This window comes from Capricornis sumatraensis, chromosome X (genome assembly GCF_032405125.1).
Source record: "Capricornis sumatraensis isolate serow.1 chromosome X, serow.2, whole genome shotgun sequence".
Classification (NCBI taxonomy): domain Eukaryota; kingdom Metazoa; phylum Chordata; class Mammalia; order Artiodactyla; family Bovidae; genus Capricornis; species Capricornis sumatraensis.
Genome location: NC_091092.1, coordinates 128,552,036 through 128,570,278, shown reverse-complemented (window position 1 = coordinate 128,570,278; position 18,243 = coordinate 128,552,036). Strand labels below are relative to the sequence as shown.

Below are 18,243 nucleotides of genomic sequence, written 5' to 3'. Positions count from 1 at the left end.
GCCACTTGAATCCTCAGACATTGTTGGTGGGAGTGCAAAACAGTGCTGCCAGTCTAGCTACGTGATCTTGGGCAAATTACTTAACTTCTGTGATCTCTGGTTCCCTTTCGTATAAAAAGGAAGGTTCAAAGCAGATTGGAGAGCATGGGTTCGTGTCCCCTAAAGCCCTATACTTATTCCTGTTCTAACGGAAACACTGTAGCCTCTGCCTGTCCAGTACCTGTTCCTCCTTTTTCTGGTAATGGCCTATAATTTTCCCTGCTGTGACTGTGTGGTTCGGGGGCGGTTTGTGTGTGCGTGTGTGCATGTGTGTGTGTGCGTTTGTGCGTGTGTGTGTGTGTGTGGTGTGTGTGTGCGCGCGCTGATTCCATTATTGCCTGCCCCCTGGCCATGACCCCAGCTGCAGGGAAGGACATGTGACCCAGCCTGGCCAATCTAGGCACAATTCAGGGATGTGCACATGACCCAGGCTGGACCAACTGAGAGCCATTCTCAGTCAGGACTCTCTCAGGCGCCATTATAGAAAAAGCCCTTTCTGCAGATGGCACCAATCTGAAAGGATAAATCTGCAGCTGCCAAGGGACCACCTCTGCCACCACTTAGGAGACCCTGCCAGAGAATAAAGGCCACTCTGAGTGAAACGGGGTCAAGTAATGCAAAGAGATATACTTGATCATTTGAGCTCCTGAATCCAGCCATGCCTGAATCTAGAACAGTCCCTTGGACTTTTCAGTTATTTGAGCAATCAATTCTCTTTCATGCTTAAAGGTCATTTAAGGTGGGTGTGTCACTTACATCTGAAAGAATCCTGACAGATACGACCGTGAATTTTTATTAAGTGGCCATGGTGAACTAGATACTGTAAAAAAAAACACTTGATGCCATTAAAGAAATCTAAGATTGAGGCAATATTAAGGCAAAATACACAAGGCACAAGCTAGATGGTAGCATCGAACTACTTAATTTAACATGTTCAATTTCTAGCTGGAGGGCACAGAGATGAATGCACAGAGAGGATAGACTCCTTCTTTCAACCCCTCCATCCTAAAACAAAATCAGAGTAGCTCCTTACTGATCTCTCTGCCTCTAGTACTGGTTCCTTCCAACCCATCCTCCATAAAGGGAGGTCACAGAAAGACCTAGAATCTCAAGACTTCATTGCTCTGCTCAGAATTCTCCAACCCACAGGACAAAACACCCAGATATAAATCCATGCATCTATGGTTAATTAATATATGACAAAGGAGGCAAGACTACACAATGTTCAACAAATGGTGCTGGGAAAACTGGATAGCTACATATAAAAAAGAATGAAATCAGATCATTCTTTAACACCACACACAAAAATAAGCTCAGAATGGGTTAAACACCTAAATGTGAAATCAGACACATTAAAACTCCTAAAGGAAAACATGGGCAGAACACTCTGACATAAATCATATCAGTACCTTTTTTCAAGTCATCTCCTAGAATAACGGAAATAAAAAATGGGACCTACCTAAACTCAAGCTTTTGCACAGCAAAGGAAACAATAAACTAAATGAAAAGACCACTCACAGATTGGAAGAAAGTATTTGCAAATGATGTGACCAAAAAGGGATTAGTCTCCAAAATTTGCAAACAGCTCATAACACTTAATAGCATCAAAACAAACAACCCAATCAGAAAAACAGGCAGAAGACCTAAACAGACATTTATCCAAAGAGGATATACAAATGGCCAAGAGGCACATGAAAAGATGCTCAACATCGCTAATTATTAGAGAAATGCAAATCAAAACTACAATGAGATTTTCAGCTCACACCAGCCAGAATGGCTACCATCAAAAAATCCACAAATAATAAATGCTGGAGAGGATGTGGAGAACAGAGAACCCTCCCACACTGTTGGTGGGAATTTAAATTGACACAGCCACTTATGAAGAACACTATGAATAGAGCTACCATTGACCCTGCAATCCCACTCCTGAGCTTGTATCCGGAGAAAAACATGATCCAAAAGGATACATGTACTCCAGTGTTCATTGCAGCACTGTTTACAATAGCCAAGACATGAAAGCAACCTAAATGTCCATCAACTGGATGGATAAGAAGATGTGGTACATATACACAATGGAATATTACTCAGCCATTAAAAAGAACGAAATAATGCCATTTGCAGCAACATGGATGGACCTAGAGAGTGTCACACTGACGGAAGTTAAGTCAGAGAAGGACATCCTTTATATGTGGAATCTAAAAAGAAAGGATATAAAAGACTTAACTTACAAAATAGAAAGACTCACAGACTCTGAGAATGAACTTACGGTTGCCTGTGCTAATGTGCTAAGTCGCTTCAGTCATGTCTGACTCTTTGTGACCCCATGGACTGTAGCCCGCCAGGCTCCTCTGTCCATGGGATTCTCTAGGCAAGAATATTGGAGTGGGTTGCCATGCCCTTCTCCAGAGGATCTTCCTGACCCAGGAATCGAACCCAAGTTTCCTGTGGCTCCTACATTGAAGGCAGATTCTTTACCACTGCTATATTAAAATGGACAACAACAAGGACCTACTGTATAGCACATGAAACTCTGCTCAATGTTATGTGGCAGTCTGGATGGGAAGGGAGTTTCAGAGAGAATGGATACATGTATATATATGGCTGAGTCCCTTCACTGTTTACCTGAAACTCTCACAACATTGTTAGCTGGCTTATACTCCAATACAAAATAAAAAGTCAAAAAAAAGAACCCGCACAAGAATTCTCCAACCCAATGATAAAATCCAAGTCCCTCAGGCAGCCATACAAGGCTCTTCCTCTCACATAGCCTCACTACCCATACCGCCTTCCCTAGTCCCCCAGAAAACCTGAATTAATATTTCCTGCACGTGCTCTGGGCTCGCACTTCTGGGCCTGTGCACACACTCTTCTTTCCACCTGTAATGCCCTCTAGCAAACACCTCTCCTTCATATACTCCCTTCTCCATGAAGCCTTCCTGAAGCTCCCTTTCCTATGCTCCAAGGGACAGAGGTCAGAGGCCTCCAAGCTAACTCCTACCCTTGGTCCTCTTTCCTTTGGATTAAGAATTGCTATGTTCATGCCACCACCTTGCTCAGTTCCAAGGGAGGAATACATTGTTTAGCAATTCAAACAAAATACTTAAAACAAGCCAGGATAAACGTTGAAAACACATGATTACTTGTTCCTCCCACCCTTCCCCATTGCCCCTATGCTAGTAAGGCAAAACAGAATGTGAGAATTTCTATTACAAAAACTGGTTAAATTCACTTAGTGTATGGGAATTTTGTTCTAGCAACTGCTGCTTGAAATGTTAAAGGGGATGGGGAAGAGCAATGCCTTGGGCTTGAGAGTTTTAAGCAGGAATTATAATAGCATTTGTTCTAAAATGATCGCATCTATAATTGAGACTACTGGTTATGTGAGTGACCTTTATTTTTTCCTTTAGTTTAAAAGGTAGGTTTTGCATAATTTGGTATGTAAACCTCAGGCTTTCAGAGAATAATGTTGACAGCTTAAGCTCTGACATGCAGCAGGCCCATGTTTTACCTAGGGAGATCACAGGTGGGCAATTCTCACTTTCAAATCATGTCTTTTTCTAAATTGCTGATGAAATTTCCCCCTCTGGGTTTACAAATAATGCACAAGCTGCAAGCTGTCCTGGGCTGGTGCATTTTTATCATCTCCTACGACTGAATGATGGCTTACAGGCAAACAAGCTGGGCTGGAAGGCAAGGGTTACAGGAATCCACTTCATTCTAGCTTCATTCCAGAATCCAATACTCATCTTCAAACTTGCAAAATTCACAGAAACCATTCTGGGCCCCTTACCTACAATCAAATGTGTAAATTACTTTACCACTCTTTAAGGAGATTTTAATTCTTTGCCTCTCTCGCCAATTCCTTAGCCTGAGGTGTAGTCCTTAGCCTGATGTTGTGGAAACTTACAGAACAGATCCAAACTCAAGGGCTGTGAGAATCCTCCTAGCTACACCTAAATCAGAGGTGTCAAAGGATGATTGGGTGCCACGCTAGCACTCTTTCATCTCAACAGGAAAACTGCAAATGTCCCTATTTGCTATTTTCAATAAGACTTTATTCTATTAGGCTCAGGCTACCCTGGTGGCTCAGTGGTAAAGAATCCTCCTGTCAATACAAGAGACATGGGTTCCAGTCCTGGGTCTGGAAGATCCCCTAGAGAAGGGAATGACAACCCACTCCAGGATTCTTGCCTGGAGAATCCAATGGACAGAGGAGACTGGTGGGCTACGGTCCATGGGGTCACAAAGAATCAGACATGACTGAGGAACTAAACAATAAAACGGGTTGAGAGCATGGTGGCACCACACACGTTCCTCTGCCTCTGGGCTCTCCAGCATGTCAGTCAGGAGTCCACAGATGGGCTTTGTTAGGGCACAAAGCTAGAAGTCCTCGAGACTCCTGGAATTTTTTTTCCTAGAACTTTTTTGTGAGCATTCTTCCCAGAAGATATTCAGCCATCATTAAATTCTCAAATGGGTCTGTAACCATTCTGATTAAGAACCACTTCTCTAAATGTAATTTTATGAACATTAATTATGTTCTCCCCACCTATTATTTTGAGGCAGATGTGATATTTACTTCACTCTATTAGGGAATGCAACGTAATTTGGTATTCACAGCAATCTGGTGTGTCTTAAGTATTTATCTCCACTCTTTGGGCTGTTTCCAACAAGACTGAGTACTTATCATGGGGCTGTCAGCTCAGAAAAAAGGATGACCTTGAAAAGGTCCCCTCATCTCCCTTAAAAGACACTTGCTCCTTGGAAGAAAAGCTATGACAAACCTAGACGGCATATTAAAAAGCAGACAGATTACTTTGCTGACAAAGGTCCATATAATCAATGCTATGATTTTTCCAGTAGTCATGTATGGATGTGACAGTTGGACCATAAAGAAGGCTAAGTAATGAAGACTTGATGCTTTTGAACTGTGGTGTTAGAGAAGACTCTTGAGAGTCCCTTGGACTGCAAAGAGATCCAACCAGTCCATCCTAAAGGAAATCAACCCTGAATATTCATTGGAAGGACTGATGCTGCAGCTTCAATATTTTGGTCACCTGATGCAAAGAGCTGACTCATTAGAAAAGACCTTGATGCTGGGAAAGTCTGAAGGCAGGAGGAGAAGGGGATGACAGAAGACGAGTTGGTTGTATGGCATCACTGACTCAATGGACATGAGTTTCAGCAAGCTCCAAGAGATGGTGAGGAACAGGGAGGCCTGGCATGGTGCAGTATATGGGGTTGCAAAGAGTCGGATATGACTGAGCACCTGACAAACAACTCCCTTGGCTGAATTCTTCAACTGTAAAAGCAGACTGGGTGATCTCAGTAGATGATCTTTTGGATCCTTTGTTTGAAAATGAACGTTCAAGGATTTTCACTGAAGTACTCAAATGTTTTTCATCTGTCAGTAAAATATTTAAAGGCTGTCCTGAAAAGAGCACACCAAAAGTCCTCCTCCTGGCTGCCCCTAAACAGAACTGAAGTGGGAGATGGCAGAAGGCAGAGCCTGGGATAATACCAGGAAGGGGAAAATGTTATCAAGTGCTCCTTTCTCGAACTGACACACAGACCAGATAACCATCAGTCTGACTATGGACTAAAAGTGTCATTTTTGCCCCTTTTCAACTCAGTGCTGCCCAGAATGCTTGTGCGTGCCCTGGTCCACCACTATTCTCATTCCCATCGTGACTATTAAATAAATTCCTCCTAGAGTAAACAAAACTAAGAACAACAGATGACAGGTTGCAGCAACTCTGGATGGTAGAGATCTGATTAATAACAACAGCAGTAGTTATTTATTAACTGCACATACTACTGCCCATACTACAGCACACAGACTACATGGTAAGCATTTTATTTCATTCATTCATTCATTCAGTCAGTCAAACGTTTTTAAAATCTCTACAAACCACCAGGTATTAAGGGCCAAGGGGCTTCCCTGAAGGCTCACTGGTAAAGAATTCACCTGCCAATGCAAGAGACACAGGTTTGATCTCTGGGTCGGGAAGATCCCCTGGAGGAGGACATGGCAACCCGCACCAGTATTCTTGTGTGAAAAATTCCACGTACAGAGGAGCCTGGAGGGCAGATACGACTGAGCACACATGCACATGCTAAGTGCTAAGAATAAAATGGTAATTAAAAAGAAATCCTTGGTTCTGTGCAGTGGACTTTATAGTCTAGTGGGAATTCATTCATTTTAAGTCACACAAGTAAATGTAAAATTCCAACTCAGTCAAGTGCAGCAAAGGGGATGTGTGTCATGCTGTGAAGGTGTCATGGAGGGAGGGCTTCCCCCGAGGAGCCGAGGTAGACGGGAGGTTAAGATGTTACCCAGAGTGAGGGTCAGCAGGAGGGCACACCTGCTTTGAAGACAACCACTTTGGCTGCAGTCTGGAGAAAAACTGGGAGGGGACTGAGAGTGGCTGCAGAGAGAAGACAGGTGGGGAAGCTAGTACAGGGATAGAATGCGGCAAGGCTGGTGGCTTAACGTGAAGGGTGGTGATGGTAGAGGGGAGCAGAAGCAGCTGATGGAGTCGAGAGAAAATCAGCTGAGCTTGGTGATGAAGTAGATACAGGCCGGAAAGGAAAAAAGAAGGGGTCAAAAAGACTCCTGGGTGGCTGACTCAAGGCTCCACATGAATGGTGGTATCCAGATATATAGGGAAAGATCAAGAGTTTGCTGTTGGGCATAAGACATGGGGGGTGGTTTTCTTTCATTTCTCCCCTCCTGGTATGGCTCTTGATAAAGAAGCCAAGTTTTTAAGTCAGCTGAGCCAGCTGTTAACCCTTTACCAGCACACCTCTGGTGGTGAGAGAAGCTGGAGAGCTAGGCTACAGCTAGACTGCAACGTTTGGAAGAACACTACATTGTATTCTAGGAGTTATGAAAGCCATGGGAAGGATGTAGGCAGGAGAGTAGCGCAATCTGGTGCCTGATATAAGGATGCTTACTCCTGGGGACGAGGGGCCAAGAGTGGAAGCAAGGAGCAATTGGGAGGCTAGAGGGGCAGTCCAGGTAAGAGATGATGGTGGCCTGGACTAGGGTAGGGACAGTGGACAGGCACAGAAGTGGATGGAGCTGAGACAGATTTTGGTGATCCAACTCATCAGTACATTCTCTCACTTTTTGGTGGGGCAAGAGGGAACAGAAGGAATCCAAGTTGACTCTTAGGCTACTCCTGCTGCTGCTAAGTCACTTCAGTCATGTCCAACTCTGTGTGACCCCATAGACAGCAGCCCATCAGGCTCCGCCATCCCTGGGATTCTCCAGGCAAGAATACTGGAGTGGGTTGCCATTTCCTTCTCCAACCCATGAAAGTGAAAAGTGAAAGTGAAGTCACTCAGTCGTGTCCAACTCTTTGTGATCCCATGAATCGCAGCACACCAGGCCTCCCTGTCCATCACCAACTCCCGGAGTTCACTCAAACTCACGTCCATCGAGTCAGTGATGCCATCCAGCCATCTCATCCTCTGTCATCCCCTTCTCCTCCTGCCCCCAATCCCTCCCAGCATCAGACTATGTTTATTAATATAGCCTTAATTTTTACAATATAAAAGATCTCAAACACATAGGAAAGCAGTGTAATCAATACCCACCACTCAGACCCAACAAAGGAAAGCATTCCACCATAATACCAAATTCCTTTCTTTTTAAAAAATAAAATGTTACAGATAAAAGTTGAAGCCTTTTTTTCCTTTTTTAATGTGGTATTACATTAATAGATTTTCTTAAGCTTCCTTGTATTACTGAGATAATCTTTACTTGCTTATGATCTATTTTTAATACACTGTTGGCTTCACTGTATTATTACCTTATACTTTACATCAATATTCATAAGTGAATTTCCTCCATTAATAATATTTCATAAATATTATGTCTTATTTGACTATGGTATCTTGGGATATTGGCCACATAAAAGGAGTTGGCGGTTATTCCTCTTTATCTTTTATCTCAAAAGAGTTCATTTCAGATAGGGGTTATTTGCTAATCTCTTGCTCCTCTCTCACTACACTGTACTCACCACACAAAAACCCCATCTCTGGCTAAATGTAACTCTGCCTGCCACTTATGTTTCTTATGGAAGTGCTCAAATTTTCTATGTCCTAATTATTTCTCTGCTTTATCTATAAAGCACTATCTGAGAAAAAGGAATTTAAAAATTCCCACTATGTTTATGGATTTGTTAGCAGTTAGGTCAAGTTTTGCTTTATATATTTTGAAACTATTGATATGTTGTTAATATTCTGTGTGTTTAAAATTGCTTTCTTGGTGAACTATCCATTTATCATCTAGTAATACAACACTTCTGAATTCCTAATAGAATTATTTTAAATTTCAAAGTCTCTGCCTGTTAGTATAAAATTACACAAACTTGTTTTTGGTTAGCATTTGTATAGTATATCCTGCCTCACTAATTATATATTCAACCTTTAAGTATCCTCCGTTTTAGGTTTGTCTCAAATCACATATATTTACAACTTTTTAAAAATTAATTTCTATTATCTGGCTAATTCAAAAATTAACATTTATTGAGATTACTATTATAGACTGATTTTCATCTCCCTATTTCGTCCTTTGTGCTTTTTTAAAAAATTCCCTCACTCCCCAAGAACCCCTCACTGGAGAAGAGAAAGGCTACCCACTCCAGTATTCTGGCCTGGAGAATTCCATGGACTACAGCTGGACACACAGAGTCGGACACAACTGAACAACTTTCACTCACTCACTCACTCACTCCCCAAGCACCCTTTTCCTTCCTTCTCCTGGAGTGATCAAATTTTCTTTATTCTCCTATTATTTTTAATTTTTTTCAGGTTTTCTTTTTAATTAATTTATTTTAATGGGAGGCTAATTACTTTACAATATTGTAGTGGTTTTGCCAAACATCGACATGAATCAGCTACAGGCGTACATGTGTTCCCTACCCTGACCCTCCCCATCCCATCCCCCAGGGTCATCCCAGTGCACCAGCCCTGAGCACCCTGTCTCATGCATCGAACCTGGACTGGCAATCTGCTTCACATATGATAATATACACATTTCAATGTTACCCTCTCAAATCATCCCACCCTCGCCTTCTCTCAGAGTCCAAAAGACTGTTCTATACATGTGTCTCTTTTGCTATCTTGCACACAGGGTTATCGTTACCATCTTTCTAAATTCCATATATATGCATTAGTATACTGTATTGGTGTTTTTCTGACTTACTTCACTCTATATAATAGCCTCCAGTTTCATCCACCTCATTAGATCTGATTCAAATGCATTCTTTTTAATGGCTGAGTAATACTCCACTGTGTATATGTACCACAGCTTTCTTATCCATTCATCTGCTGATGGACATCTAGGTTGCTTCCATGTCCTGGCTATTGTAAACAGTGCTGTGATGAACATTGGGGTACATGTGTCTCTTTCAATTCTGGTTTCCTTGATGTGTATGCCCAGCAGTGGGATTGCTGGGTTGTATGGCAGTTCCATTTCCAGGTTTTAAGGAATCTCCACACTGTTCTCCATAGTGGCTGTACTAGTTTGCATTCGCACCAACAGTGTAAGAGGGTTCCCTTTTCTCCACACCCTCTCCAGCATTTATTGCTTGTAGACTTTTTGATAGCAGCCATTCTGACCGGCGTGAGATGGTACCTCATTGTGGTTTTGATTTGCATTTCTCTGATAATGAGTGATATTGAACATCTTTTCCTGTGTTTGTTAGCCATCTGTATGGCTTCTTTGGAGAAATGTCTGTTTAGTTCTTTGGCCCATTTTTTGATTGGGTCGTTTATTTTTCTGGAATTGAGCTGCATGAGCTGCTTGTGTATTTTGGAGATTAATTCTTTGTCAGTTGCTTCATTTGCTATTATTTTCTCCCATTCTGAAGGCTGTCTTTTCACCTTATAGTTTCCTTTGTTGTGCAAAAGCTTTTAAGTTTAATTAGGTCCCATTTGTTTATTTTTGCTTTTATTTTCACTACTCTGGGAGGTGGGTCATAGAGGATGCTGCTGTGATTTATGTCAGAGAGTGTTTTGCCTATGTTCTCCTCTAGGAGTTTTATAGTTTCTGGTCTTACGTTTAGATCTTTAACCCATTTTGAGTTTATTTTTGTGTATGGTGTTAGTGTTCTAGTTTCATTCTTTTACAGGTGGTTGATCAGTTTTCCCAGCACCACTTGTTAAAGAGACTGTATTTTCTCCATTGTATATTCTTGCCTCCTTTGTCAAAGATAAGGTGTCCATATGTGTGTGGATTTATCCCTGGGCTATTTTGTTCCATTGATCTATATTTCTGTCTTTGTGCCAGTACCACACTGTTTTGATGACTGTAGCTCTGTAGTAGAGCCTGAAGTCAGGCAGGTTGATTCCTTCAGTTCCATTCTTCTTTCTCAAGATTGCTTTGGCTATTTAAGGTTTTTTGTATTTCCATACATATTGTGAAATTATCTGTTCTAGTTCTCTGAAAAATACCATTGGTAGCTTGATAGTCTCCCATTAAACTTATGTTTTCCACTTAATTTTAATGTTAAGACTTAATCTTGACTCAAAATATATAAAACTTTTACCTTCCTTTTAACATAAGGGCCTTAGAATGCTTTAACTCCAGTTTCCTCCCATTCTTCTGCCATGTTATTTCCCAGTATTTAATTATATCTTCTTTCAACCTTCCCTCAAATTAGTCTTTATTATGATTACAATTTGTTCCATACTCCATGTTTTAGTTATCCTATTCTCATTTTAAATTCTATTATGACTAGATAGCAACACTTACTGTCCTGATCTCTTGTCTGCTTTTTATGCAAAATTATCTGCAGTTACAGTGAACAGTGCCTTGATCATTCTTTTTCTTTTTTAAAATATCTACTTATTTATTTGGCTGTTCTCAATCTTAGTTGTGGCATGTGGGATCTAGTTCCCCAATGAGGGATCAAAATCGAACCCCCTGCATTGGGAACGTGGGCTTTTAGCCACTGGACCACCAGGGAAGTCTCTATTTTTCTTTCCTAACCATATTCTTTTATCACCACTCTGTACTTAACACTTTTATGAATGAGCCTTCAAATAGAGCTGATAATTAAAAAAATGTACAAAGTTAGTATTTCTTCTCAGGGTCAAAATAAATCAAGGAATTTTTAAAGATTTTTTAAGTCAACAAATACTTAAAAGATACTTTGAATACTTTAGAGATAACTTCTTCAGTTCAGTTGCTCAGTCATGTCCAACTCTTTGCGACCCCATGGACTGCAGCATGCCAGGCTTCCCTGTCCATCACCAACTCCTGGAGTTTACTCAAAACTCATGTCCATAGAGTTGGCAATGCCATCCAATCATCTCATCCTTTGTCATCCCCTTCTCCTCCTGTCTTCAATCTTTTCCAGCATCAGGGTCTTTTCAAATGAGTCAGTTCTTCACATCAGGTGGCCAAAGTACTGGAGTTTCAACTTCAGCATCAGTCCTTCCAATGAATATTCAGGACTGATTTCCTTTAGGATGGACTGGTTTGATCTCCTTGCATCCAAGGGACTTCAAGGAGTATCTAAGTAGGTACTCCTTAAAGTTTATATTAATACTTTCAGTACATTCAAAACCAGTCGTGCAAAAGGACCCTTTTATAAATACAGCTCTTTCCTTCTTTGCCTTAAATATTCAAATAAAGTTTCACAGTAAGTACATCTGACAAATGACTAGAGGAAAATATTCTTTCACAGACACAGGAAAAGGAAATTAGTTGATATGCCAGATGATATAAACAAAGTATTATCTCAAACTAAAGAATAATTATGAGTTCAATATATTTAATGTTAAGTGATTTCTAATAAGTGAAATCAAAGTAAATTGATCACAATTTAAAAAGCTCAACATCACTAATCAGAGAAATGCAAATCAAAGCCACAATGAGATACGACCTCACACCTGTCAGAATGGCTAACATAAAAAAACACAAATACCAAATGTCGGCAAGGATGTGGAGAAAAGAGAACCTTTGTGCACTTTTGATGAGAATGTAAATTGCAGCCACTGTGGAAACCAGTATGGAGGTTCCCTTAAAAAACAAGAAATAGCTACCATATGATCCAGCAAGTCCACTTCTGGGTATATATCCAAAGAAAAGAAAAACAGTTAATTTAAAAAGATACATGCACTCCAATGTTCATAGCAGGATTATTTACAATAGACAAAGTACCTAAGCAACCTAAGTGCTCAGCAACTGGTGGATGAATAAAGAAGATGTGGTGTATACATACAATGGAATACTACTTGACCATAAAAAATAATGAATTCTGCCATTTGCAACAATGTGGATGGACCTAGAGGGTATTAGGCTTAGTGAAATAAGTCAGAAAGAGAAAGACAAATACTGTATTTTATCATTTATATGTGGAATCTAAAAAATAAGGCAAACAGATGAATAAAACAAAACAGAAACAGACTCAGATATAGAGAATAAATTAGTGATTATTAGTGGGGAGAGGGAAGGGGAGGGGCAAGATGGGGTAGGGAATTAAGAGGTAAAAACTACTTTGTATGAGACAAACTACAAGGATATATTGTACAGCACGGGGAAATATAGCCCTTATTTTATAACTTTAAATGGAAAACAATAAAAATATTGCATCATGAAGTTATACACCTGAAAGTAATACCGTAATCAACTATATTTAAAAAAACACATCAGAAACCGAGGCCAGCCTTGTATCAGCTGACAGTGAAAACTGCCTCATAAACATCTGCACCTTTCTGTAGAAGATAGCATAAACCTATCCAGCATAAACGTTAGAAACCACTCGTTTACAGTCCAGCTCATTCTTTTTTTTTTTTACTGTGGTTAAAAACGTGCCTAACATAGGGCTTCTCTGGTGGTAAAGAATTCACTTGCAAATGCAAGACACATGAGTTCAATCCCTGATCCAGGAAGCTCCCACATGCGACTAAGCCCATGTGCCACAACTATTGAGCCTGTGTTCTAGAGCCCATGAGCCCCAACTACTGAGCCTGCACGCCCTGGAGCCTGTGGTCCCCAACAAGAGAAGCCACCGAAATGAGAAGCCTGTGCACCACAACTAGAGAGTAGCACCAGCTCTCCACAACCAGAGAAGAGCCCATGCAGCAATGAAGACCTCGCATGCCAAAAATAATTTTTAAAATATGCATAACATAAAATTGCTCTTTCATGTTTACTGACTGGATAGGCGACCTAAGATCACTCAGAAACAATCAGGAGGCCCTAAATGGGTTAGCTGTGAAGACTAGCTGTTGGGGTGGGATGGCTTCGAGGTTGGGGGAGGTGGCAAGGACTGTGGCTCCACACGTGCAACAGAAGTTCCAACAGGAGTTCCAGCAGAACTATACTTGGAGTGTTCTGGTTAATCAGGAAAGCTCGACTGTGCAGTCATGAGAAAAACAGGGCAAACATGAGTCTTCTCACCAACTACCCCCAAAATAAATACAACTAAAGGCTCAGACAACTGTTTTTTAATCATTAAAATGTTGGAGAGGAAAGTTCAATGCTACAGATTTGCTTTACTGGGGAGACAGTTCTTTTGCTCCTGAGGGAAGGTAAGCCTGGATCAATAGCTGGGTCATTAGGAAGGCCCAGAGCCTGCAGAAGGTATTTCATCACCAAGGACATAAAGGTACTTTTCATGTGCCTGGAGCACTGCTTCATGCCAAGGAACAAAACTGATGAGGTCTCTGTGCTTAAGGATCTCACAGAATCCAAGGGGAGACATAATTATGTTCAAAGACCAGAAAGCAATTAGTAGCTATATCAGGGCCCCCAGGAAAGGGAGCATCCTGGACCAGGGTGGTGAGGCGAGGACTTGTGGCCTGAATATATGTGGCCTGTATCAAAATTAGGGCCTCTTGGGTGGTGCAGTGGTAAAGAATCCTCCTACCAATACAGGAGACTTGGGTTTGATCCCTGGTCTGGAAGATCCCCTGGAGAAGGAAAAGGCAACTCATTCCAGTATTCTTGCCTGGAGAATAACATGAGACAGAGGGAGCCTGACAGGCTATATAGCCCCTGGGGTCACAGAGAGTCGGACATGACTCAGGGACTAACAACAACGTATCAAAATTATACCACCACCAACAGCGCTGTTTACTAATGCCTAGTAGGTGGGGAGCACCCCACTCCAGTACTCTTGCCTGGAAAATCCCATGGAAGGAGGAGCCTGGTAGGCTGCAGTCCTTGGGGTCGCGAAGAGTCGGACATGACTGAGCGACTTCACTTCACTTTCACTTTTCACTTTCATGCATTGGAGAAGAAAATGGCAACCCACTCCAGTGTTCTTGCCTGGAGAATCCCAGGGACGAGGGAGCCTGGTGGGCTGCCGTCTATGGGGAGTTGGACACGATTGAAGCGACTTAGCAGCAGTAGGTGGGGAGAGCAGGTGACATACTGAGCACTAACCACAGGTGTTAATTATCCTCATTTTAGAGGTAAGGGCCTGGACTCAGGTGGGAAATGGTTACACCTATAGTTGAAGGAGCTAGAGATTAAACGCAGGTGTGACATAATCACCAAGATTGATCAGTTCTCCTTAAAGCTCCTTCACAGTAGTGAATGGCAAGGATTTTCAACTTGGATTTTTAAGCCACCGTGTATAAGTAATTATAATCTAATTCAAAGAGAAAGGCAAAAAAAAAGTCACCCCCATTTGCTGGCCTACTTCTTCAGTTCTCAACCTGAACATCATCTCTTCCAGTACTCTTTCATGCTCCTCAAATGGGGCAAAGTCAAAGTGAAGTTGCTCAGTCGTGTCCAACTCTTTGCGACCCCATGGACTGCAGCCTACCAGGCTCCTCAGTCCATGGAATTTTCCAGGCAAGAGTACTGGAGTGGGTTGCCATTTCCTTCTCCAGGCGATCTTCCCAACCCAGGGATCGAACCCGGGTCTCCCGCATTGCAGGCAGACGCTTTACCGTCTGAGCCACCAGGGAAGCTCACCTCAAATGGGGCAAGGCTCCCAAAATAAGAATCACAGTCCTTCATGTGCAATTTCAAAAGCCAATATGCTCTAAAAACTTGAAGTGTTTTCATAAGTTTTCAGCAAGCTCATTTGATGGCAAAATGCTGACCTGAATTGGTGTGAAACTGCTTTCCATATTTACTTTTCCTGCTCAGTGGTAATCTCCATATTCTGATGTGGAAAACAATAATGTGTTTGATTAAGGGTGCTGCCTAGATTTCATGGCAGTTACTAGGGAATATTCAATATATGTTTACCACCCCAAATCCAAACATTTCTGACTTGCAAACCGCATCTGATGTCAAGAGTTTCAAACAAGGGACTGTGGACCTATCCCCTACACATGAATCTCACTGCACTACAAGTATCTACTCTTCTTTGTAGGCCCAGCACCAGAGTGCCTTGCACATAATAGGTACACAACAAATATTTCCTGAATGAAGAAACAAGCCTGTGAAATGGGCTATAGGGAAAAGGGTCAGTGCCTTGGGAGTGACCAGGCCTCTATCATGGAATGCCACTTCCTTCTCTGACATGGAGGTCCTATAAATAGTTGCTGTTGATTGAAGGCAAGCAACACAGCTGCTGTCTTCAGGAAGAATAAAAATAGTCCAGGGGTCTTACATGTTGGGCCACACATAACTTCAGCTGAGTAATACAAAACAGGAGATATTCAGACGTCAGACCACATGAGAAGCTTCACAGATCTCCTCCAGCTTGAGCGAACACCTGCGTTTGGGTCTAACCCTGCTACCTGCAGTTACCTTTTTGGCCTACAGATTTCTCATCAGTAAAATGAGGGCATACTATCATGTAAGAATCAAATCGTCAGTCTATGTCCGACGCAGGATACAGCATGCTTGGGGCTGGTGCACGGTGATGACCCAGAGAGATGTTATGGGGAGGGAGGTGGGAGGGGGGGTTCAAGTTTGGGAACGCATGTACACCCGTGGTGGATTTATGTCAATGTATGGCAAAACCAATATAGCATTGTAAAGTAAAATAAAGTAAAATAAAAATTAAAAATAAAATAAAATGAGGGCAACAGAGTAAGCCCTAAGGCCCTCGCAGGTGGGTCTCTAACAAGATAATTCAAGGGCGGAATAGCAGCCATCGCCACACAACCGGGAGTGGGATACACACCCCAGAATTTCTCTCCTCCCGTCTACTGTCGTCACAGTCCAGAGCTCACCATCCTCATTCAGTGTGCTGTCCAATCTACACACACCTCCTTCCATCCGAAAGAAGCTGAGTCCATGGAAAAAGACGCATTTTGTACCCAGGGCATCGAAAGGGCTCCTATCTTCGATCCCAAACAGCAGTCAAAGAATCCCGTGAAGTGTAGTCCGAAAGCCCTTCGGTCCCCTGACTCGGAAAGTGGACGAGGTGGGAATGGGGGTGAGGAGTAACCACTGGCTAGCAAAACTGGATTTAAAGAAAAAAAAAAAAAAAACCTCATAACTGCAAAGTCTAAGGACACGAGAGGGGACTGAGTAGGAGAATAAGTGCCTCAAGAGGGCAGTTCGGCGTGGTCCTTCCTTACCTGGTAACAGAGGATTGTTTGCTGCACCAGCCGCGCGTATCCGTCTAAACGGACCCCGGAATTGCTCCTGCTCCTCATCTCCGCGTTGCGTCCGACCCGTTGCAAGGAGGCGGATCGCCCGGGCTGCGGCCGCCGAGCGGGCCTGGTTCCCAGTCACAGCCTCGGTCAGTTCTCGGGATGGAGCCCGGTGGTAAGAGGTAGGGACTTTAAAAGCGACAGAACCAAAGTAGGACTGGAAAGCCAGCCAGCTAGTTTTCTTACAGTAGAAAGGCGCGAAGGTGGAGATAGGGGCTGGCACTACGGCGACCCCGCCTCGACCAGGCCCGACGCGCTCCCGACGCTCGCGGGTCCCTGGCAACCCCGCGGGAGAAGTAGGGAACTGGGTTCCGGGCGTGGGGCAGAAACGGTCTGCAGGCGCTCGCGAGGCGGCCTCGAGGCCGGCCACGAACTCTATCCTTCCCGCCCGCCGCAGCCCACTCACAGTCCCGCCCCTGGCCGCGCCCCCGCCGCGGAACCGAACCCCCCGAGTCCCGGCCCGCGGGGGAAGGAAAACGAAGTGGCCCGCGAGAGTAGCGGGGAACTTGGCTCCGGGCGGGAACCAGTTTGCCTCTCTGAGCCCCTTACCTCGCCGCCAGCAGCCGGGGCTGTTGAAACAGGCCCTTCCGTCGCGGGCATCTGGAGGTCCCGGACCCGCCCCCTGGACCCGCCCCAGGCCCGCCTCCCGCTACGCCCCCGCGCGGAGAGCAACCCGCGAAGCCGGGCCGGAGGCGCAGAACACCTCTAAAACGCTAGGACGGTGGCCCGCCCTGCCCTGAGATGAGCTCACAGTCGCATCCCTGGCCCCGCCCCCTAACACCGCCTCCAGATCCGCCCGCGCTGCGGAGCAGCAAGCTGAGCGTTGGGGAGATAAAGAACTAGCTGCGGGCGGGCGACGAGGCTTCTCAAGCGGCCATAGGGAAGGCTCCTGGTGGGGAGAAATAGGCCCGCCCACCGCTGCTGCCTGGGCACCCCTCCGCAGGCCAGAACAGCTCTGCCCTGGCGCGTCTCTGCCCACGAGCGGAAGCAGACTAGTGGGACCCAGAGGGGAGAGGGGAGGGACAGACAGGGGCAGGGTAGGGTACCCCAGCTGCTCACCGCGCCTGCAGCCTCAACCCTAGGCACCTGTGAGCAGCTCACCTGGCCTGAACTGCGGTCCACCTCAGGCCTACAACTTGAAACTTGGCATTCGTTTTTCGTGGCTGATAATTACCCACTGTTTCTACCATCTTCGGCCCACTACTCATTTTCTACCAAAATCTGGTCCCATAATCTGACAGTTCAGCTAATAGCCTTTCCTAAATTCCTTTGCTACTCTCCATGCATTTACTGTATGCTTGGTGGACAGGGAGGCCTGGCGTACTGCAGTCCATGGGGTCGTAGAGAGTCGGACACGACTGAGCGACTGGACTGAACTGACCCAGTAGACCTCCTCCTCGCCTTTCTGAAGCCTCGTTTCTTTAAGGGCCCGCTCAGTTCTTATTAGTCATCCCCATACTCTTAATTCCCATGTTTTTTTAGCAAGAGTTTAGGTCTTGGAATCTGTTCAAATTGAGTTCAAATTCCAGTTCTGCCATTTACAAGTGGTGTGAACTTTGGCATATTTTACCTGTTTGAAATTCAATGTTCTCATCTTTAAACGGGAATAATGATAGCACC

At 43.8% G+C, this 18,243-nt stretch overlaps 1 protein-coding gene across 1 annotated transcript in view; it reads right to left on the bottom strand.

Annotated features, from left to right (window-relative positions):
• Window positions 1-16,626, bottom strand: part of PHKA2 (phosphorylase kinase regulatory subunit alpha 2) — a 91,710-nt gene extending 75,084 nt beyond the window's left edge. The window contains exon 1 of the mRNA XM_068962198.1: window positions 16,549-16,626. Within this exon, the coding sequence (XP_068818299.1) occupies window positions 16,549-16,626 (78 nt within the window). The remainder of the gene's footprint in view (window positions 1-16,548) is intronic.
• Window positions 16,627-18,243: the final 1,617 nt, after the last annotated feature.